The 25417-nt window shown below is 32.0% G+C and overlaps 1 protein-coding gene across 1 annotated transcript in view; it reads left to right on the forward strand.

Moving 5' to 3' along the window:
- The window catches only part of LOC145326080 (uncharacterized), a 74456-nt gene that overhangs the window by 43622 nt on the left and 5417 nt on the right, over nucleotides 1–25417 (forward strand). The window contains exons 3-11 of the mRNA XM_080169183.1: nucleotides 3456–3577; nucleotides 16831–16939; nucleotides 17129–17173; nucleotides 17507–17588; nucleotides 18170–18213; nucleotides 18739–18918; nucleotides 19238–19328; nucleotides 19530–19706; nucleotides 20055–20164. Of these exons, the coding sequence (XP_080025309.1) occupies nucleotides 3456–3577; nucleotides 16831–16939; nucleotides 17129–17173; nucleotides 17507–17588; nucleotides 18170–18213; nucleotides 18739–18918; nucleotides 19238–19328; nucleotides 19530–19706; nucleotides 20055–20164 (960 nt within the window). The remainder of the gene's footprint in view (nucleotides 1–3455; nucleotides 3578–16830; nucleotides 16940–17128; nucleotides 17174–17506; nucleotides 17589–18169; nucleotides 18214–18738; nucleotides 18919–19237; nucleotides 19329–19529; nucleotides 19707–20054; nucleotides 20165–25417) is intronic.

Below are 25417 nucleotides of genomic sequence, written 5' to 3' on the forward strand. Positions count from 1 at the left end.
CAACAAGTTCAGTAGACCAAAAACATTATTACTTTATAAAATAGGATAATTTTCATGAACTTTAAGCCCGGATCTGCCAAGGATCTTAAGGAATAAGACAATAAACGGTGTACATCCCCAATGATGATAGAAAAAAATACCCCTTCTCTAGATCGAAAGTGTTGTTGTTGGGTTTTTAGGTTTAGATATATCAAATGTTAAAAATAAAAAAAAACTTATACATATTTATATTTTTTTCTTAATAATTGCTTCAATGCAGAAACATAATTTTTGTTTTAAGTGATGAATGTATTTGTAATGGTATTGCTTTATAGCTTCCAATCACCACTTTTGTTTTCATTCATACCACCTACCCGTTAGTTTTCACATAGAAAAAGGGACATGCAAAATATCCAAGTTTGAACGAGATTAAAAGCTCTTTTTAAAAAACACTGAACCGATTAAGTTCTCCATTTTAGGTAAACTTCTGGATTGTTTTAGGCTGTTAAAAATTAAGTTTTGAGGCAGTTTTTTTTCTTTTTTTAACAATAGTTATTAAAGAATTACTTGATAATTAATAAAGAGAATTCAGCTTTTTATGTTTTATATATCTTTTTATCCCTGGATATTTTTTTACTTGCATCAATGAACGATGTTTTTAGAGCATGTTGAGTATAATGTAATCATTTAATAATTGTAAATGAATATAAATCTGTTAAACTAGGGGGCTCTTATATTCATGTTGTCTAATAAATAAAATAGATTTAGATCCATAATTAGTTAAATGGTTGGACAAATAAAAACACAGGAACAAAAAGGCCATTTTAAGGGTTAGAACATAAACACTTTTTAGTTAGTTAGATAGAGCAGTTATTTTAGGAAGTTATATCGTCCAAAATTTCGTCACTTGATCATTAGAATGAATCTTGGCCTGCTATAAATTCCTTTTCAAGATGAACGGATTGTGTCTGACAGTCCATCTAGGATAATAAATCTATTTGTTGTTTGTGTTTACATGCATTTTTGATGCCCACGTAAAAATAAGGCAAATTAGCCCCTACAACGGCATGTCAATAAATTGTCATCAATAACTTCTTTTATCAAATGTCACAAGTTAGAGACTTAAAGGGATAAGAAAATGGTCGATAAATTGATGAACATCCCCAATGATAAAACACAAGATTAACCCTTCTGTAGATTACAATTAGTGGATGAAACGTTTTAACACTCAACTTAAGGAACCAAACAATAAAATTCAATAAAAGCGCTTAAAGTTGTTAAGCCAACGAATAAGAAAACTTTGAGGACTAGTGTAATAAACAGCCCAATGTCCCCTTCTCCCCGGTATATAGTCGACATAAACAATTGAAAAGAATGCCAACCTTATGCTTCTTAGCTTAACTGGGAGACCACCGTAGCTATACCTAGACAGTGTTTTGCTGAATGAAGATTTGTAATTCACCCTTTTTATAATAATTTATATCAGATCAGTGTGTCATCCAATCAATTAAAGTCTTTTTACAAAATAATTATATTTATTAAGGCTATTTATTTATGTTCTTAACCCCTTACAGTCTGGCCCCTTGCCGCACCTTAATCGGTCGGGGGGGGGGGGGGGCGTTCAACGCCCCCCCTTATTATCTCAGTTCCTATTAGAGCTAGAGGGCTAAATTTTTTTGTGCAAGTCCCTGTTTGATAATGAATTTCCGACCTGTTATAAGTCTAAGTCAATTTTCGCTTCCTTCACCCTTTTATTTAACAACCTTTGTTTTTAGGTCTTTTTTTACTTAAAAATTTCAAACGGCTGTAATTTAATTATTTTTGAAGCTAGAAGAAAAATTTTTTTCCAGAAAATGTTTATCTTTATGTAAATTTTACATTAGAAATATCAAAATATAAATTTCAGCGGCCGCAGCTGTACTTGGTAGCTGCCAGCCGCCGCAGTCGGCGGTCGGCGGGAAAACGGCGGCGGATCTTCATGAAATTTTAATACGTTATGTAGACATGTAAGAAAAGCTTAAGTTTAAAGTTTGAAGTCTCTAAGTCAAAAATTGCGGCCACAGGGGCCTTTTAAAGATTTCTGGAGACCTGGAGGATCAGGACCTGCAGGATCATACCTGGAATCTGAAAGTGACTTGAACACCTGTATTTTATATAAGGATGTACTACTAGAGGATTTTTTAGTATTTTGGTATGATAAAATGCTTTGTTTTAGTCAAAAAAATATTTTTGCTCTTTACCTGGATGACCCTGCCAGGTTTGCTGGCATCCTGTGCCCGCCAGGATGGAGATATTAAAAAAAATCCAACTCTTAGTTATGTGTCATACCCATACTTAAAAAGTCAAGCAGTTTGGGCTCTTTATCTTTCACACACAGAAAATGAGATAGAAAAAACCGGATGGGGGGGCGTTCAACGCCCCCCCCCCCCCCGACCTTTAAGGGTTAATCTAGAAGATAAAAACATGCCTCCATTCCTTTTAAAAATATTTTGTTATTACAGAAATGAAGGGAACGTTGAAATATTGACCCAGAATTTTTTAAAATCTTCCTATCATTCCCATGCCTTCTTGGAATACTTTTTTTAAAAATGAATATTAGTTTGTTTAAGAAAACAGCTTGAAAACCATTCATTAAGTTATTATATTGGGATTGTAATTGTAATTATTTTATCGTCATTTGTCTTCTCCTGATATCCCTGACTTTTTTAAATACTGACCCCAATGTTTTTGCTCATTACCAATTAGTAAAAATATTGACATAAATTGTGTTGTCCGTTTGTTATTAAAATATTGGCCAACTTTTTGTTTTTAAGCTTGTTACATACATTTGCTAATTAGTTCCCTCTTTTAAATTAACAATAAACGGCTTTGTCCTTATCCTCTTTGTTCTTAAGTCCAGTGGGTTTTGGGGTATCCTTAACCCAACCCCCTTGAATTAAGCGCTAAAAAAAATATTATAGGGGTGGAAAATTATTTTCAGCTGACATTTTTTTTGTGGAGATTACCTACTACTAATATTAATGAATATCTAGTATGTAATTTCCTTGGTATTTCTTTCTGTCTGTAGGTCCTGCTATAAGATAAAAAGATTTATAAACACTGGATATTTGCCGCTGTCTTTGTCCAAATGTACAAATATGATGCGTTGCTATATTTGGATGTTGTCAACCTTGTTTGAATTAACATATTATCTATTTGGAAACAATAAAAACTGTCCCGAATTTGTATTAATTTTGAGAAACACGACTCCAGTTACGTCATATTTTTCTTTCCCGAAAAAGGGAAGGGGGAAAGAAAAAAGGGAAGGGGGAAGAAAAAAGAGATGGGAGAAAAGGGGGTTTTCCCCATCTCTTTTGAAGAGATTTTCTTCCCCCCTTCCCTTTTTCGGGAAAGAAAAATATGACGTCACTGGAGTCGTGTTCCTCAAAATTGATACAAATTCGGGACAGTTTTTATTGTGTCATCTATTTGTGTAGGTACAAGGAGGAGTAGACTTCTCAGCCGCGGAGCTGGATCCTGATACCGGACTTATGTGTGTACTGAAAGAGATCCAGGTGGACACTCTGGAGAAATCTCCCATCCTGGAGTGTACTCATCAGTAAGTTTTCTTTACTTTTTAAAGAAATTTTATCTAAAAAGATTTTTTGTTTAAATTTTAAGCTTATTTAAAGCAAAGATTTTCTGTAATTAGGATCGGAACGTCCGTACGTACGTCTGTCTATCTGCAATGGATAGCTTTCAGCGTTAATTTGGCAAGTTAAAATTGTTCCAGCAATTTCAAATAATAGGTACAAATTTGATTGAGAGTAGTTTTATATATAGGCATTAAGCTATAAAAATTGGAAAGAATTTTGATGAATATAATAGATTTGAAATCTGCATACAAATTTAAGGAATTTTTATAAAATTCGTTTTTTGTATATTTCTTTATCTATAAGCGCAAATACAAATTAAGTTAAATAATTTTGACATCTTTGATTGGTGGATTGAAAACTATCTGCTCCCTGATTGGAGAAGCTTAAGTGACGTACATCATTCAACCAATTAGAGCGCAGGTAGTTTCCAATCCACCTATCCTATTGGTCAAAATTTATTAACTTAAATTGGATTTGCGCTTTTAAATAATGAATTATATAAAAAACGAATTTTACAAAAAAAAAATCTTTAAAATTTTATGCAGATTTCAAATCTATTATATTCATTAAAATTCTTTCCAATTTTTATAGCTTAATAGGCATTTAAAAAATATGTACATTTTTACCAACTTTTTTTTTATTATGATATTGTAATCCTTTAAGATTGCTTTTTGGAATAAAGATTTCCAGGTCAACAAACTAAAATATTAAAAATGTCTTTAAACAGTATTCTGTATTTAAGCAATTTTATTTAGACTCATACATTTATATTCTGTTTATTAAGTATTTATGTTCGTTTGTCCTTTTCTTTTATTGTCATCCATGTTTAAAGAATGACTATTACTTTATAACTTCTTTATCTAAATTTAATGATTTACAAAATTCTGTTATTTTATGCTAAACAACGCTATAGGCTTGACTAACTTAGAATAGTTTATATTCTTCTCGCTTTTCAACTTTATATTTTAATAATTTAGTTTTTTTTTTCAATTGGGTTTTACGTCTTTAGTAGTAAAGTTATTAAAATTTCAAAATTGTATTGCCTCTTGTATAATTACTAGTGGATGCGCCCCTAATATCTCGAGATTTTTATTCGAAGGGGTAGGGAAAGCCATAACAGGCATAACACTAGCTTAAAATCATCCCAAGACTTTAAACTAAAATAGCCTAAATCACTAAAATTGAGAACTCAGTCGATTTAGTAGTTCGAATTCTTAAGCAAAAGGCATGAAACCTTGCTACTTAATACTTAAAGGATAGGTTCATTTATATATTTGTATAGACTAGGTAATTTAACAAATGAAAGACAAAAAAGATATTTATTTCAAAACAAACACATTTTTTGCATTCGTCTGTTTACATAAGTACAAGCCTTTACAAAGTTGATATAGCGTCTAATTTTTAGTTGCACAGTTTCTCTATAATTTTACGTTTTTCCGTCTGTCGACAAAAGCGTTTAATAATACAGTGTAAAATATATATATTCACATATAAATCTGCAATTTTATGGATAAAAATGTCTTTGTTAAATTAGTTTAACAATAACAATGCTTTCATTAAAGAACTCATGGCTTATTATAGTGTTATTTTTGTAAGAAAGTTCACACAAAGTGAGGAACTTCCCTACTTCAAGGCTATTTTCTTGGGGGATTGGATAATACTAACTCGATATTTGCATCCGCCCCCCCCCCCTGAAAAAAATTTGCATGCTGATGAAAATTATGCAGTTGTTTATGTTTTATTTGCAACAAACTGTGAATCCACGAAAGGCTAGGACCGTCGCTATCCTATTATATAATGTAACTAGCGGATTCGCCCCTAGCCTATAGGGGCTTTGACCCAAGAGGTGATCAAAAAAGGACCAAGGAAATCTTCAGCAAAAAAAAATGGGGGGGATTTTTTCGTCTTTTGGGGGGGGTTGGGGGTGTCCCACCCCCCAAGAAAATAACCTAAAAACCACCACAGGACCAGTAGGTATATTCCCTGAAGAGTAGAATTCAATCGGTTTAGTGGTTACCGAGATCTTAAGGGACGGACAGACGGACAGACAGACAGACAGACAGACAGACGGACGGACAGACATCATTCTACTTTGTATTATAGATAAGCGTTTTTGTCTATCCCTAAGGATCTCGCTAACCGCTGAACCGATATTGTTCTTCTTTACAGTGAAGGATCTTATAGGTCCTTGGAAGGTTTTCAACTATTTTTGGAGAGGGTGTCTTGACCCCCCTCCCCCCTAAAAAGAAATTTTTAAAACTCTTTTGAAACTCAAATTTGAAATGGGATGAGGTCGACTTTTCCCCCTCCTACCAGTGCTCCTAGAGGCTTCTAGGGGCGCAGCCTCTAGTTAGTTATAAAGTAAATTGACTATAAAAATTGGATGTTAAAGTTAATTGTGAAGGAAGTGACATTTTTTTTAAGTAGGATGAAGAGAAAAAAACTATATAGCTAGTTCATAATTCATCGAATTCATATTGATAACATATTGAATCCTTATTATCATTATCTGTAGCGTAGCTGCTATTCTACAATTAGGATCTGTCAGTAGGTTTTTCCGCCACGTAACAAAGTAGAAATTCGGCGCTTTCATACAATTTACTATTTTGAGCACTGTTACCACCTCTCCTTGGGTTTGCTTTTGTCTGTTTTACTTAATGTTAGTTAGTTTAGGTTAGGTTATATTGGGTTCTGTGTAGCACTATGGGATTAAAGCAACGCAGATTTAGACCCCGTTGAGCCAGGGCCTCTGTAGGGGTTAGATATAGAAAAAAACCTCTACTATTTTTAATTTTTATCAACAATAAGGGGGGGGGGATAAGTTATCAACAAGCTCTTTGTGTTAAGTACCTAAATTCATATATTTAATATAAATGAAAGTTTTACTGATTTGATACATTCAGTGTTTTTCAAATAAACAAATGAAATTAAATTGCAATTTTTTTATTCAAACTTTTGTTGGTGCGTTTTTTATGGATATTATATTGCTTGTAATTTTATATAACTTACTAAATTATGCAAAAATGCTCTTTTTGATTTCCTTCGTTTGTATTGAAATTGGTGCTCATACTTTATAGCAAAACTTTGTTGTTGGTAACATCTCAATTTTTGCGAAAAATTGGAAAAGGAAATATTGTTTTCTTGATTTTAATGATTTTACAAATAATAATAGTTATTTAGAAAACAATTTAAAATGCCATTCTAAAAAGGGTGGTGACATAAATAAAATAAGTATTTAAGGTTTCATTTAATACGACAGTGGCTATAAATAAATCCCAAAAAAATCCAATTTTCTTGAAATATTTACAAGCTACGAATGATTTATAAGAAGTGGTTTAGGGGTGGAAAATTAATTCGTAGGCTATTGTTCTATCCCTGTAACCACACTCTTCCGCGGCTACTACTGCACAAACAAACAAACCACACATTCACGGATTAAGGAATGAGTATTGAGTAGCAATCCACGGAGTATGATCCACATTTAGGACTTCATGACAAGAGTCGTGCAATAAAAGTGCTGTTTGTCTGTGGAACGTTTCGCCGCAAGATTTTTACTTATTAGGAGAAGTATATTTAGGAAGATAGAAATATCTAAGTGAAGTTTATAAAAGAATAAAGTCAATAAGAATTATGTATTTTTAAACAAGGATGACAACATCCATAAAAGCGAAGCTCTGAAATGGAAGGACAAACGAACATTAACAAATGTAGATTGTCAAAACTGAATTAGCAGAATATCAATGCATCAGTACAAACAATATTTTCAAAAAATTTGTTGCAAAACTGCATAAATAGATGATATTGTTTAAGGACATACTTACATTTTTGGGACTTGTTTATAGAGATGCTTCGCTTATAACATTGTACCTTGTTGTAAAAGGAATCAGTTTTCAAAAAATCAGAAGAATCGGATAATTTTAACATACAAAAATTTGTTGTCAACAAAGTTAAGAATCGACATGTTTAAAATGGACGTACGGACATTCTGGTATTGTTTATAGAGTTGCTACGCTTTCTTAATTGTACCTAACTACTGTAGGAATCATCATGCAAAGTTTGGAATCGATAGGACAATTCTAACCTGTTCAAATTAACGAAAAGAGCTAACTCTCTGTGACGGACGTACGGACGGACGGACGGACCGACCCTAATTATAGAAAAGCTTCGCTTTTAAAAAGAGTAATACCATCTGAGAAAAGAAAATCTTTTTAGAAAAGGAAGAAAGTAAACAAATACATCAAGATATTTAATTAAAAACAAATGGGAAGTCATTTTCATACAGATATCTTATCCTAGGATATCTTTGAATCCAAGAATATAAATATTTCTTTCTCACTGGGGGCATATTGCACTCTTAGGCCATTTTGCAAACGTGCAGAAAAAAGTTTGCACAATTTTTTCTATTGCCAGCTACACACACAAGTAAAGGATTCTTCTCATATCAATTCGTGGAAAACAATTACTGCAAACGCTTTGCTAACTGTTTAAAATGACATTTTTATTGTATGGTTCCTCTTTACACATTACAGTCAGGCATGTTATGAATATTCGTCTATTTTTTTCCATTGTGTATTATGATACTTCCAAAAATATTGGAATAATATTGGAATCTAGGGCGTGCGTAAGGGAGGTGACAATGCCCCTCCAAAACCAAAAGAACATGCCAAATTGACTTCCATTTTTTACACCCCCTCCCCCCCCCCCTAATATATTCTGTGCATCCCACTGATTAAAATATGTTTTCATTTACGTATACATGGTCAACAATAATGAAATCCAACAAGAATTATCCTAGCATATTATCCTAGTAGTAAGGTTTTTTTTGTCTGAAGCTAAATATTCTAATTACTACATATATGTTTTCCTTTTTAAGAAAACTTCACATATGTCAGTTACTTACTTACTTAACCCTTTAAATACAGATCCGTTAGTCTCTATTTGAACAGAGGCTATATGAGGCAAATTTGGCAATCTGCTTTATTGTAAAATAGTTTTAAAAGGCAATCAAAATTGAGTTGCTTTATATAAGTAAAATAATTGAGGGAGCACGAACCACGTGTAACTCTACCTACGGGATGGGGACCATGTGCCTAATTTCAATTAGGTCTTTGTATATCAGCCAATAGCGTCGGGCAAAACATAGACAAGTCGCTGCAAAAGAGCAGAAAGCAATTTGCTATCAAACGAAAAAGGTCCTCACCAATACATCTTATGATTTTGCCAGTCTATATAATCAGAATATTTCTTCAAATCTGATAGAAATAAAACTACAAGACTACGTGTTAACCCTAGTATAATCATCTTGCAATATTCTAATATATAAAGTTTGTTATTGTTACATATTCATATTCATGTATAAACAATAGACGCAAAACTATAGATGTACGTTTGGAGACATATGTTTGATAAACTTATAATGTATTTCTAAAGGTATAGGACTTTTATCTAAAAAAAAGATATTTTTTTCAATTGAATTTTCTCAGGAAAGAAAGCTTTTTGGGTATTTCTTTTGGTGAAATTTTATAGAAGCAAAGTTGTTAACAAAGAAATCATTATTAAAATTATTTTAAGAACATTTTGTTGGTATGGGGTAAATTAAAAGATAAAAAAATATATATCTAAAGATCACATATCCATATTTTAACCACTGCCTTTCTATTTGTCCGTTGAACTCTCTATTTATCTAATCAATATATCTATTTAACAAACGAGAGTAAATATTTGTTTGTGTGTGTGTATGTTTGTGTGTTCTATAGTTTCATAGAATATTAATCATATATATCATAGAAAATGTGGACTTTTTTCATTATTTACATTTAATATTTAGATCTATTTAAAGTGAGGCTAATAATCGAACAATACTTTTGCAATCATAACAGATGAAATATTAATAAAGGTTGGACACTAAAAGTTTTGAACCAATTAAAATCATACAAAAGTAACCTGTGGGTACGGGTGTAAATTACAGTCCAATGACCCCTCCCTCCCTGTATATTCTTGATTATCACAATTTTTAGAGCATTTGATAGAAATATTATTATCAAAGTTTTAAAATGACAAAAAATATACATATAGGGTTTATAAAATCAAAAGTATTATACAATTTTCTATTTAGATAAATTGTATAGAATTGAAATCTTTTACAACGCAGTACCTATTTACAATTCTAATGATTGATAGTTGTGGAAATATTTGTTAAACTGATTGATGTTCAACTCATTTTCATATTGTTGCTTTGACTAGAGCGGTGTCCAGGCAAAATAGTGAATATTTTTTTATAAATTTTTTTATTTTTTCTATAATATTGAAAAGTCTTTAATACTCTTTTAAGATAGAAAGATAGTAAATGATACTTTTGTACAAAATTAGTTTTTGTGTCATTCTTACAATAAAGTAAAAGTATCTCTTTGTATCTGTGTGTCTGTACCAAAGGATCTTGCTAACAACTGCACCGATATAGTTCTACTTTACAGTGTAGCTTTTCATAGGTCCGGGGAAGGTTTATAACTATGTTGGGTGTGGTACACCTCAAGGACCCCTGGAGGCCTCTAGGGGCGTAACCTCTAGTGTATATTAAGTTAAGAAATTATAGTTAAGCCGCATAGGATAAAAAGACATAATGAATACATTTTAACTTATTGAAAAAAGCATTATTTTTTTTTTCTTAGTTTATATAGGTCATATTAAGTAAAGGCTAGAAAAGCCTTTCAGAGTCAGAAGATTATAAATATATTGTTAATGGTCAAGAAATATGTTTTGTCGAAAGCACTAAAATAAATGAAATATTTGCTTTATTGTATGAGTACCATGTGACAGAATTATGTCCACATAAGACATGATAAACTTAAATATTATATGCTTTCAATTAGAATCATTAAATGTAGAGGGGATAAATATGTCAATAAACAATAACAATAAACTTTTCTACTTCTTTTCAATTCAGATATACTTTAGGTAACTTTTGAATATTAAAATAAAGGTTATATAAGGGCTTATTAGATACTGTTGATTACATTTATACTGTATTCTTCACGTTCAAAACCGTCAGGAAATCGTGAGACGTACTTGCATAATAAAGTAGCTACGCTCCCGAAAATTAGAAGGTGATAGTTATGAGTGGAAGTGGATTAATAGATTAGGAGAAGCTGGTTTTAGTTAATCTAGTTATAACAGCTCTGGTACATGAATGACAAGAGAAGAGACTAATCAATCTTGTAATCTTAATATCATTCTTATAACAATACATTATGTAATACACACAATTTACAAATACTTAAGTAGCGCATCTAGAACATTTTCAACTTGTCCGTCCTTCAAACATGATAAATAATACAGAAAATAATTTAATATGGGGTGGACGAAAGGGGGATTTCTACACTCTCCTGGCTAAAATAAACTGATTACACCCCTGCCAAAAATTATGCGTTCTTTTACAGTGACAGACACCTTCTGGAAAGGGGTTAGGTAGGGAACATTGGGCTGTTTATTACACTAGTTACCAAAGTTTAATTATAACGTTTTCTTATTCGTTGGGTTAACATTTTTGAGGAATTTTATTGAATTTTTTTTTTGTTTAGTTGTACAAATTGTACAAACGTTTCAGCCATTAATTATAATCTACAGAAAGAGTTATTTTGTATATCATCATTGGGGACGTACATGAATTTATCGGCTATTGCCTTGTCCTCATATATCCCTTGTCTAAATGGCACGACTATATTAGAAGAATCTAATATATATTACTACCAATTTTTGGGAAGTTTTCAGATTTTTGGGAATAGTCCATTTCGTAACATTTTTAAAATGGCTTTTTACAGGTTATTTTAGGTTAGGTTAGGTTATATTGGGTTAGGTGATTGCCCCACAGTGTTAGGTAATTGGCTCTGCATGGTTAGAGCCACCCGCAGGGGCTAGAAATAGGAGAAAAGCTACTGTGAAAAGCACGAAGAATCGCCCCATAAGGTGCGATGTTATGAAAGGGACTAAACCCAGATTTTCTTATTTCGAATCTTGGCATCCAAAGCCCAACTGAAGGCATTCAAAAATTAATCTTTTGCTTTCGATTTTAAAGCCATGAAAATGATTATCATAATTGGGAACATTACAACATTATTCTATAACTGTTATCAACAAAGACGAAGTATTGAATTAGGAGTCATACAAATTGCAAATATAACAAGGATGACAACATCCGTAAAAGTGAAGCTCTAAAATCAGACAGTAGGAAAACCAAATATTAGCATGTTTTTGGTCTTTATTTCAAAGATGCTTTGCTTATATTATTCTAACTTATTGTTCAGCATTTCTAATATCTGTTGAATATGATAAATAGTTTCTGAAAAAAACTCCTAATAATTATGTTATAAATGGACATACGGACTAAATGGATCGATCACTTTCCAAATCGTATTGACTGTTACAGGAATCGTTATGCAAAGTTTAAAATAAATAGGACAATTTTAAAATGTACACACCATCCCTAATTATAGAAAAGCTTTTGCTTATAAAAAAGGAGCAGCCAAAAAAATGAGCCAATCAGACTTTTTAATAAAAATGGCAGACATGCATAATTGAGGTTAGGGCTATCAAGCTTAAACTAACTTTACTGCTTTTACTCAAAATGCGCTGTTGACCAATGGCATTGTTGTGAAAGGGTCAACATATTTTTTTGAAAAATAAATTAAAAATAATATCATGGGATAGTTTGTATAATACTCAAGGTCAGGTTAGGTTAGGTTAGGTTGGGTACTGGTAATCCCGCAGGGTTAAAAGCCCCCGCTAGGTCTAGGCATAGGAAGAAGAAACAACTAATTAAACCCATTATTTCCAATTAATTTTTTTCAAATAAGGGGTAGGGGGTATTTTTTAATATAGCGTGGAAAAGCATCCAATTGCAGTGACTTGTCGTCCATGTTTAAATTTGTATAGCATGCAAAGGGTCAAGAATCAAGAAGCTACATAATTTTATAGCGGCATTTTTCAAAGCAAAACTTATCTACGATTAGGGTCAGCACGTCGATAGGAAACAGCTTCAGGTGCGGCTGCCAAACACTTTATTTACATTTTTGAGTCCACATATAGCAAAATTTTAATGGAATTTTTCAAGGCTAGATTTGATATTTTATTTGAAGCGAAACTCTAAAATATAATCAAAAAGTATGTAATGTTTTTTTACAAAAAAAAAGCTTTGTTTTGCAATTAAGACAAGAAATTAACAACTATGAAACGCTAATACAAAAGATGGATTTGATGTTCGTTTTATGGATATTTATAATGTATCATCCTTTTTTCCATGTTTCATAGAGCAAACGATGACCCCATCATTTAGGTTTTTTTTCGCTGAACAATTTTGTTTACACCTTTAATTTATAGATAAATAAATTATGCTAAAATTATTTTCATAAAAAGCGCAGCAATAACAAGCTGACAATATTGTTTTATTATGATAGAACAGTAAATGGTAAGCCAGTAATAAATAGATAATTTAACCGTTTGTATTCTGTTTTATTTTAAAAAGGTATATAGTTGTTTACTGAATGATAATTTAAATTTTATGAATTTTATACATTCGTTGATTAACAAAAAAAAAGAGCGTTTAACTTACTGGTAATTCTTTTAGTTATACATCAAGCGTACTAACATACCATAATTGAAGAGTAGCGGCATTAATAATTTTAAAAATACCTAAAGGGTTTGATTTAATAGTGAACTTATACTATGTATTATCGGAGAAAACTAGGAGGAGAAAAGATTTCTTCAGATGAAATATCCCTTCCTGGCTAATCTGCAAATTTTCACAATAATTGCTATTTTTTAACTGCTTAACATTAAAATTTACTATTAAGATAATTTTATTATAAATTTATTCACTTTGGAAAAAAACGTAAAAAATCTAAATGTTTTTGTAAAAGTTAACAATTATTGATAGACAAATCAAAATTTCATTAAAAACCTAAATACATATTTAACAAGAAAAACATAAGAAAAAAACAGTTAAAAGTTTGTCGTGCGGAAAATTTTAAAGTCTGCCTGTCCAAACGTTTAAGTGGTTGTTCAATAAAACTGTGAAATAAATCAGGTTGATTTAAAGCGTAATTTTAGGAAAAGTAAGCGAAAAAATACCAAAACGTTTTTGCTAAGAAGAACAATTCTTTCAAATTTATTTCTTGAAATAATAAGTAGTTTAATACCAGCAAAGTCTAAAATTTTCCACCAGTAATTTTAATCCATAGAAGGGGTAATTTTGTTTATCATTATTTATTGTGGATGTAAAATGTAAATCAATTATTGTCCATTTTCTTATTCCAAAGGATCCCTGTTATTAAGTAATGCCTTATATCTATAATACAAAGTAGAATGATGTCTGTCTGTCTGTCCGTCCGTCTGTCTGTCTGTCCGTCCGTTCGTCCCTTAAGATCTCGGTAACCACTGAACCGATCGGATTCTAATCCGTAGGGAATATACCTACTGGTCCTGTGGTGGTTTAAGGCTATTTTCTTGGGGAGTGGGACACCCCCAACCCCCCCCCCAAAAAAAAATTCCCCCCCCCATTTTTTTTTTTTTTTTTGTATGGGATTTTCTTGGTCCTTTTACGTATTTCGCCAAAAAAAATTTTATCAACTCTAGAGGGCTAAGCACCTTTAGGCTAGGGGCGAAGCCGCTAGTATTTGTTATTGGAGCTGCTATTCTATAATTATTTTCATTATCCATTATGTATGAACATTCTGTCAAGGGTGAGTTATAACCATATTGACTAATACACTCCGTTAGTATTTACAATAATAATAAATATTTCATAGGCTTTTTAAAAAGTACAACTACTCTATAACTAGGACATGTCCTTTAATCCGTCACTACAGCAATCTGTAATAAACAGGGATCTTAAAGGATAAGACAATGAATGATAAATTAATATATATATACCTATTGCCAATGACGAGAATAGTTATTTCTCGCATCGTATTATAAACGGCTTTCCGCGGATATAGAATGTATAATGGTTTTTATCTTATGATTGTACATTTTTATATTCGTAGAAAGCTGGATATAATACCATGCTAGACATAGTTTTTTCGTATGGATGAGAACCGGTTCGAATGAATACGAGAAAAAAAGTTACACTTTTGTTGATTTAATTATTGGTTGAAAAAATTGGACACTTCTAGATTGAAACCAACCAATCAAAATAACGTGGTTATAAAACTTTGGGTACTTTGTAGTTTAAAGTTAAATGTCCTCTCCCTTACTATTAGGTAATGTTTTAATTAGTCAATTTAAAAACCATCAGATTTTTTCTCGTATTCATTCGAATCCGGTGGATAGGAACCGGTTCTCAACCATACGAAAAAACTATGTCTAGCATCGTATTATATCCAGCTTTCTACGAATATAAAAATGTACAATTAAGCTGTTTATAATACGATGCGAGAAATAGCTATTCTTCGCTTGTCTGTCCGTCCGTCAGTCACTCCTTTCCTAAGAGCATTCAATATACAACTTTAAGTATCTGTTATTTGACTGTTTGTCAATCCTTTTTTTAGTGCTTTGCTACTTATGAATGTTGTCATCCTTGTAATTTATTTTAATTTAAATTTAAAAAAACAAAAGAAATTCTTTAAGTTTAAAGAGTAAACATAGCAATTGGACTTGAACAAATTTAACTTAAAAGACAGAGAGACAGATTCGGGGATCTTAAGGGATAAGACAATCGAGGAAAAATTGATGGATGATGATAAACAGAATTACCCCTTCTTTAGATTAAATTCGTTCGTTCGTTAGATTAAATCTATTAATTAAAATAGCTTGATCATTGCTATATATTGAAACGAACCAAACACAATATCCAAAAGTTTTCAAGCAAACAAATAATATAACGTGATTATAAAACTTTGGGTACCAATGTAATTTACAGTTCAATGTCCCTTCCCTCCCTGGACAGACTAGACTTTTTATTTAGTTGTCAATATTTATTTTTTATTTTTTTTTTGCAAGAATTCAAGTATAAACATTTACTTTTAAGTCACAGGGATCTTAAGGGATAAGACAATGACCGACAAATTGATGTTCATACATCCCCAAAAATACATACAATTACCCCTTCTGTATTCACAATTAGTAGTTGAAACGCTTGGACACTCAACTTAATCAACCAACTAATCAAAATTTATTAAAAGTCCCTAATGTTGTTAAGCCAACGAATAATAAAACGTTATATAAAAATTTTGAGGACTAAATAACAATAAATAGACCGTCCATTGTCCCCTCTCTTTCTGGTTAAGTCAAGACTAATTTACAAAGAAAAGTGAAGTGGAGGTGCTTTTGTTTATTTTATAATTTTATGGCAACATTTTCAAACTTAAAATTTTCATATTATTTTTTAAGATACGGCTAAATCTCATAGAGAAAGAAATAAAAAATAGCTTAAAATTTATCCTTTTTCAACACTAGTCTATGTTTTTTGCAAAATTGCTTACTTGTTATTGCAATTTAGGTCGTTTGCCAAAAATTATTTGCAGTTCAAAGATTTTGTCTGTTGAAATAGAGGAAGACTTGCAAATTATTTTATTGTTTTTCAATTTGGTGTCTAAAATTATGCGATTTGTATTTTTTAAAACAAAAATTACTCTTTTAATTCTTTTATACTAGTGGCTTCTCTATTGTTACAGTAATCATAATATTAAGTTTGAAATCAAAAGGACAATTTTAAAATACTGATGTTTTGCAAATCTATAGATTTTTAAAAAGCAGTTATATCTATTTTTAATCATTAATTTTATTAGCTGAGCTACTTTATGATTAAAGTCCCTCCACAGATTATGACGTCATACGATAGAATAGCCAATGAGAGACCAGCATAAATTTTACCATTGGTCAATTAAAGTGTATACTTGTCTCTCATTGGCTATTCTATCGTATGACGTCATAATCTGTGAGGAAACACCATCTTAATCATCTTCCTATGTTTCTCTTTGCCTGTCTGGGGGAAATGTGATTTTTCAGCTTCAATTCAAGACTGACGGCAGAATTTTTTTGTTAACATTTTCTATACAATTAAGCATCTAGTATATAACTTACTTTGTCCGTCAGTCTATCAGTCATGCTAAAAAAATTAAAATATTAAAACATATGTAAATGCATGTGAAAGATTTTGTGATCTTTTTTAAAAAAAAGATATTCTTGAATTATGATCACTTAACATCTGCTCCATTGTTTTTAGGAACGTAGAGAAATGTCATTACACTTACATCACCCAGTTCAAGCCAACACAGGAGCAGATATGCACAGAAAACTTCAACAAAAAGTGCCAGATCTCTTTCAAACAACAGGTAAGATTTTTTCCAGTTTGCCAGTGGCTTCTAATTTGGTTAATATCCGCTGGATCAAAACCGGTTCTGTGCCATAAAATCTTAATAATTACAATTTTCCACGGAATCAAATAATTAATGCATTATCCGCGGAAAGCTGCCTATAATAGGTTGCGATAAAAAACTATTATATTATCTATTTAAATTTAGGCCTACAACGAAACTGTACAGAAATGCTACAAGCCCGTTCAGAAGGTAAGTAACAAGACATATTTTTTTTAAAAATTAAACAGAAAAAAGGGCGTGAATTCCAAGTAAATTATTTATTGCAATTTTTGAAGGAAAAATCACGAAACAAAATTTTAGCAGAGTTTATATCTCAAGTGCCACTAAAAGCCTCTAGGTATTATATATTTATATTTGTTAGGTGAAGCAGCTTATAGTCCTATAAAAATGTCGCCATAAAAAATGACCAATGATAGGCCACTTTACATTTTAATTGACTAATGGTAAAATGTATAATGCCTATTCTTGGTCATTTGTATTGTATTGTATATCTTATATGCACTATAAGCTGCTTCTTGTTAGGTTTGCAACGGCGAGGGCGAGGAGATCTGTAAAACTGTTTTCGAATCTTCCTGCACTAACAAATATGTTGAGAAACAGCCAGGTAATTCTAATTCAGGAATTCCATATTTTCGGTGATCGACTAAATGGATTTTTAATTACTTGGATCTTACTCCAGATTATCATTTACTCTAATAAAGTGAAACTTGTAGCTGGCTAAAATAATAAAAAACCCTTTACCCCATCCGCTCCCCTGCTACTGGACTAACGAGCTGACCAATGTATGATGACCATGTTAACAACCTAAATTGACGACAATTTTTCCCTTGTCATAATATCCACGTATATTCTACTCCAACTCCATTGGTTTCTGTATCTATTTAAACATTACACTGAAAATTAAAAAATTTAATTTAGTTTAACTACGGGCGAATAGCAGCTTATTTTTAAAATGTTACAGATTTTTAAAGCAGTAAATTTGTATACCATTTCTAAATCTAAAAAACTATGTATAGCATCGTACTACAGACAATTTTTCACATATACCAAAATAAAAACCATAAAATTAAAAGTAGATTTGTTAGCCCGGGCCTTCGGCCCCCCGGAGCTAACAAAAAGGGTTTCAATCTTATAGTTGAAATCCGTGGAAATCTATCTATAATACTAATAGTGTATTATTTTAAGGCAAGTTTGTAAGTGATTCACAGTGTGAAAAGCTCCCAATTGAGGTAAATTTTAAAATACCAGATACCAGAAATCCAGCTGATTTATAATGCCGGATATCCGGTTCCGGCCGGATATCTGGCCAACGTTCGATATCCGGCAATTTACCGGATATCCGGCCGGATAACCGGATATCCGACGTCAAAAATCAGCCAAATATCATGTAACCGGATAGTTTTAATATCCGGTATCCGGCCGGATAACCGGCCAGACCGGATATCCGGCCCAACCCTAATTTTACCACTATTCATTTGATTCATTCCGACAGAAGGCCATTTTAACTGGCTTGGTTAACTTGCAAAAAAGCAATACAACTTGATAAAAATTACATCTTCTGTAGATTTTAATTATTGGTTGAAAAGTTTGAACACTAATATTTTTGAACCATCAAATAAAAATTCAATAAAAGTACCCAAAGTTTTCAGCTAAGGAAAAAGATTATAAAACATGGATACAGTGCAATTTACAGGCCAATATTCTCTCCTCCCATGGAAGTACACAGTGTTTCATAAAAAAAAATCCTACTCTAGGTTTGTGGAAAGGGTTGCACATTCGAGGAGGGAGAGGAGGAGTGTCACAGTAAGGTTGTCACCTCTCTGGTTGACCTACCTGAGGAGGTGTGTGACCTCAACCCGGAGAAAATCTGCAGGTTCACCACAAAACTGGTTCCCAAGCTGGTTCCCCAACACGAATGCACTATTGTTCCCAAGGTGGGTTCACTTGTTTTGGGGCGAATTGAATCATATTGCATCTGGACCACTAATGTTTTTTTTTGTATTTTTTGTGTTTAGTTTTTGTTAGGTTAGGTAAAGTAAAGGTTATAAGAGTCTCACAGGGATAGCACCCCGTATAGATAGGTTAGATAATATATTTAGTAGCCCGACAGGCGTTTTGAGGGAAAACCTAATTTTGTGCTGTAATTATATCAACAATGAAAAGATACAAATGAAAATATGAAATACATTAGCTTATTCAAATATTATTTTTTACGGGGCTTTTGATTATTTTTGTTATATGTTTATATTTTAGGAGGCTTGCCACCTGAAGTTCACAAATCCTGTGCCCGCCAAAAAACCCTTGATGACCAAATGGTGTCTGGATCCTACTGCCCCCGCTCCAGGTTAGGGCCCCGCAGGGTTAGGCTTCCTGAAATTTTCCAAAGATTTTGGAAATATGTTAGATTTAAACAACCCCACATAAAAAATTACGCTTACATATAGAGATTTTTCATAAACCCCTCAACAAAAAGTAGAGCTTGGTCATGCTTGCCTAAGGTTAAGAGGATCTATTGCTAATTCTCCAATCAAATTTCATTCTTTAGGTGAATCTTATGATGAGAGCAATGCTATTGGTGCTCCTCTTGGTCCCTCCAGCCCTACAGGCAACCCCGCAGCTCCTGCTCCCTCTCCTGCCGCTACTCCCCGCGCTCCTATCAATGCTCCCAGTGCCGCCGTTGATCCAGTTCCCAGCCAGACACCCGCTCCTACAAGACCTACAGGTATAATTTCAGAGACATAAAAGATTTATCTACTGAGAAGAACAACTCAATAGAACCAGCATTTCTGAGAACTTTGATTTTAGCCTAAGAAACTTCATACAAATATCTAAGACTGTAGGGTTTGAATAATAGGATTACAATAAGTACAAATAGATAGAGTTCTCCTTTGTTGGGTAGATTCATATATGATGGTTTTAGGCTATTTTATCTTTACATTTAAGCCTTTGGATTGCTATAGGCTATTTTTGCACCATCTCTTCTTTTTTCTTTTCATACAGACCCCCTAGATTCTAGGGGGACGCAATCTGGCAGTATAACAAGATAAATTTTAAAAGATTTCCTTTCTAGGTGACATTGATATAGCTACCGGCCCCCAAGAGGATTTCTCTGTTCTGAGTCCTGACAGATACGAGGGCAGCACATTCTCTCCAGATCTGGATTTCCCAGCTGATGTTCAGGTAATTAAATGTCCTATGCATTTCAAAATTGTTAAAACTTTGGAATTTAATTAACGTTAACCAATATACGAAGAACATCAAATTTTTAGCAGTAATTTTTCCTTTTGATTTAATGCAGAAGTATATATCAGACTACACTAAAAGATGTTTTATCAATTAAAGAAAAATTAATAGATTTTTGCTATGTCTGTTGTCTTTATTTTAGATTTAAGCGAAGGAAAATTCAATAAAGTGTTATTTATTTTATTTTTAAGTTGAATGTATTTTTATAAGTTGTAATAAGGTATACTGTATGTATGAACTATTCAGTGCATGCGAATGGAATATACCAGCCAGGGGCGTCCAAGCTTTATTATTTGAAAGGGTTGAATTTTGAAAATAAAAATTTTGGGGGTGCCTACGGCACCCCTAAGCTCATTTTTTTTTTTGGGGGGGGGGTTAATCTTTATTTTATAGAGGCATTTTTTGGGGGGGGGGGGAATTGAAAATCCAAAATTTTTTGGGGGGTAATCACCCCTTTACTCCCCCCCCCCTTGGACGTCTATGATACCAGCAAAATATAGCCTATTCAAGCCAAAGTTAACCTATGAGTATGGTTTCATTTGTTTGTGTCGATTACATGGCAATTATAAATATTATAATTGAAAATATCTTTGGAGTGTTGTTTTCTGACATCTACATCGGGATTTTTAAAACATTACCAAACATATCTTATATAAATCTAAATTTATCAACGTTTACTCAGTCTGTTGTCTTTATTTTAGATTTAAGCGAAGGAAAATTCAATAAAGTGTTATTTATTTTATTTTTAAGTTGAATGTATTTTTATAAGTTGTAATAAGGTATACTGTATGTATGAACTATTCAGTGCATGCGAATGGAATATACCAGCCAGGGGCGTCCAAGCTTTATTATTTGAAAGGGTTGAATTTTGAAAATAAAAATTTTGGGGGTGCCTACGGCACCCCTAAGCTCATTTTTTTTTTTGGGGGGGGGGGTTAATCTTTATTTTATAGAGGCATTTTTTGGGGGGGGGGGGAATTGAAAATCCAAAATTTTTTGGGGGGTAATCACCCCTTTACTCCCCCCCCCCTTGGACGTCTATGATACCAGCAAAATATAGCCTATTCAAGCCAAAGTTAACCTATGAGTATGGTTTCATTTGTTTGTGTCGATTACATGGCAATTATAAATATTATAATTGAAAATATCTTTGGAGTGTTGTTTTCTGACATCTACATCGGGATTTTTAAAACATTACCAAACATATCTTATATAAATCTAAATTTATCAACGTTTACTCAGTTGAATTAAATAAACTAAAATTGACTATTAAAATAAAAAGAACAATCAAAAAATTTTATATTTATTGAATGAACACTCAAAAGTTTAAAATCTTATCAAAACTCGTAAAGCCGAAGCTTTATAACTCAGACAATCGGAAAAATAAACATTAAATAGAAATATAGAAACAAAAATTATTAATTAGAAACCTAAATTCAAAAAAACCATGTAAATCACAATTAAACTGCGAAGCTGCTTTAATTTGCCTCTCCTGCACTTTATTTAATGTAATATATGCTAATGAAATACGAATAACAAACTGCCTTATTGTCCAAGGAATCACAAATAACAAAACTGTCATATCAAAATTTAATGTCAAAGCAACTGAAAACAATGACAAAAACAAAGTTTCTTAAAATATCACTTTCTATCACTTTTTTAACATACAAGAGGTTTCAAGTCAATAGGACTATTCAATTTACGACATTACGTGCTTCCCGTTACTAACGTACAGACGGACACATCCTAAATATAGCAATGCCTCGCTTTTAAAACTAAGTGACCAGGATATTTAAATGTATCATGTACTGTTGAGGTCAAGTATCACACAAATTTTTCAACAGCAAAAAAATCAACAAGAAAAATAAATGATTTAGAATAATTCTAAAGATCACTCAAATGGCTACACTAAATAAACTTAAGTTCTTATATTGCCTATAAAAAAAATGACGTCATAAAATACAAGTTACTAAACACAAACTAAATTACCAATGGCTTGCCAGTATACATTTTCATTGGCCAATGGTAGGCCAGTATGACGTCATTTTTACCATAAAAAGCATATTTTCGACTATATGTCATTGTATCAAAGTGGCCATAAATGACATATAGACTAGAAACCAATATTCTAATTAAATGATAATTTGTTACCAAAAATTATAGGATATGTTTCTTTATTAGAACTATTAACATTTTGAAAATATAAAAGTTTCTATTAAAGAAATATATATATATATATAAATAGATATTATGTTAAAAAAAACCTCGTTGATTCCAATAAACACCCATTCAAACATTCTTTGAGATCTGTATTGCTTTCCCCTCTCTCCCTTGCTCATGCACAATTTCAAAAATTTACATGTTATTGCTTTGCTTTCCTTATTTTATTTTTAGAATATTTTTGGTGTAAAAATCACGAAACCTTTCCTTAAAAGATTTGATAATAGTTATATATTGCCTTGTATCATAAACAGCTTTTTGGGTATATTAAAATGAAAAATTATAGAATTGAAACCAGTTTTAAGGTTCAGACAAACAAAACAGGTATGGTATTAATTTTATTATTTGTATTTTTATATTCGTGGCAACTTGTCTGTAATACGATGCTATATATTATTTTTCAGTATTGCTGAGAACCGGTTATAATCCAGTGGATATTAATTGGTTTCGAAGCCATGCTGGAAAATTGCCTATCAAATTTCTAAATACAAAGATTCTGACATATATAATGTCTTTCCGTCTGTTCGTCTGAGAACAAAATTTTCAATAATCTATAATACAAAGTAGAGTGATGTCTATCCGTCTGTCCGTCCGTCCGTCCGTCTGAAGCTTAAGATCTCGGTAACCACTGAACCGATTGGATTCTACTCTTCAGGGTATATACCTACTGGTCCTGTGGTGGTTTTAGGCTATTTTCTTGAGGGGTGGGACACCCCCAACCCACACAAAAAATAAATCCCCCCCCATTTTTTTTTTTTTTTTTGCAGAAGATTTCCTTGGTCCTTTTTTTTGGTGAAGATTTCCCTGGTCCTTTTACGCATTTCACCTTATTTTTTTTATCACCTTATCAAAGCCCCTAGAGGCTAGGGGCGAAGCCGCTAGTTTGTTATAAGAAAGCTATTAGCATCTCTATAATAATCGAAAAAAAATTATCGAAAAATAAGGCCTACTCTAGTACCCACCATCAACTCATTATCATTCAAAAGTATTACTATTGAAGACCTTTTTATTTTTTTTCGATTTAATGATTTTTTAATGTAGAGTAAAAATTGTTTTTGTATTGTATTGAAAGATAAAGCACTTTAAGTTACTTTTTATCAGGTGAATGCACTTGAATATATATCTACACCGGTCCTAGGACAAACGCAGGAGTCCCAAACGTCGTAAAAGACAAACACAGGAGTCCCAAACGTCGGAGTGGACAAACGCAAGAGTGGACACTTAACCTAACCTAACCTATTCTAAACGATATTTTATGATTTTAAATGCCGATCCCATGCAGGGGGCTTAATTGTATATTCATATTTTAACCTAACCTAAATTGTATAGAAAAACTTACTTAAATTAATATTTTAACACTCCTGCGTTTGTCCACTCCGACGTTTGGGACTCCTGCGTTTGTCCTGGAACTGTACACCTATTATAGAGTAGTTCTTCATTTAACATTTGATTATACTTGATTCTAATGTTTATTATCCAGAAAGGGAGGAGACTGTAAATTATTACACAGGTATCCTAAGTTTTATAACCACGTTTTCATATTCGTTTAGGTAGTTTTTAACCAATAGCTTTGAGATATTAAAGTATAATTTTGTTTGTCATCATCGGGGATGTATATTGTATAACAGTTAATAACTCACTGTCTTGTCGCTTAAAATCCCTAAACTTTATCATTGTGTAACAAATCAATTATATTTCTAGAGAAAAGTTGCCTTACTTTTGAACAAAATTGTTTTAGTTCATATTCAGAAAAAAAAATCAGAAATCTTAAAGGTTAAGACAAAGAACAATAAATTTACATACATTATGAAAAAACAAAATTACTCACCTGGAGATTAAAATTATTGGTCGAACGGTTTAAACACTACTTGTTTCAAACCTAAAGCCATATTTTGAGCCATCGAAGAAGATAGCGTTTTTTGGATGTTTATAAAAAAAATACACTTTGAACTAAAAATGCGACAGAGATACTTGAGTCATATTCCGTAAAATATGATGAATGAGCACAAATAAACTGACCGCCTAGCAACCAAACCCTGTTAAGCTTTAGTGCCCTAATTATATCAACAATTTAATGTTTAAAAGCAGAAATAGACAACACCGCAGCATATCGATAAATCATCTGCCAAAATCTCATTTGGTAATTGTTCTTTCAGTTTTCCAAGGATTTTAAAATGAAAAATGATAAAAACCAGTTTTGATATGCAAATCCAGTAGATATCCATATATGAATCGAGTTTGAAGCCACACTGGAAATAATATTAGCCTTCCGATATTTTGATTCAACATTATTTTTATGTTTATCAGGGAACATTCAAATTAAGGTCAAATTGGGTAAAATTTAATGCATTTTGACATTAAATTAAATTGGTGTCCATTGAATGCTTTCAATTTTACCGTATTACCTTGTCACTTTTGCATCATTCAAACTAGTAATACAAAAGTAATGCATTTAATTTTTTTTATAAATAATAATTTATCAAATTCGACACTAAGTTTTTTAAAGCCTCATTGACATTGACAACACTTCTCAGCCATAATAAAAAATAATGTATTTCATCGAATTACAGAGAATTATCCACGAATATTAAAATAAAAATCATAAATTTAAAACCAGTTTTGTTAGCTTTAGCCTTCGGCCCCTCGGGGCTAACAAAACTGGTCTTAATCTTTTAATATTTCATTTTAATATCCGCAGAAAGTTATCAATAATACGATGCGATAAATAACTATTCTCAAATCTTATATGCCATTTTTATCTTTTATTTCAAAATAGGCCTGAATAATTTGACATCATCACCGAAGACAATAATCATTATAAACCATCCTATAAGTATTAAATAACAGTGCAGTTATTATTTCTTAATCCCCAATCTAATATGTCATTATTTTCAGCCACCTCTAAATGAGCCTGAATATATTGATATTACTGGTGACAACAATCCTTATGAACCATTCTATGAGGATGAC

This window comes from Acartia tonsa, chromosome 8, assembly GCF_053477335.1.
Source record: "Acartia tonsa isolate MP-2025a chromosome 8, ASM5347733v1, whole genome shotgun sequence".
Classification (NCBI taxonomy): domain Eukaryota; kingdom Metazoa; phylum Arthropoda; class Copepoda; order Calanoida; family Acartiidae; genus Acartia; species Acartia tonsa.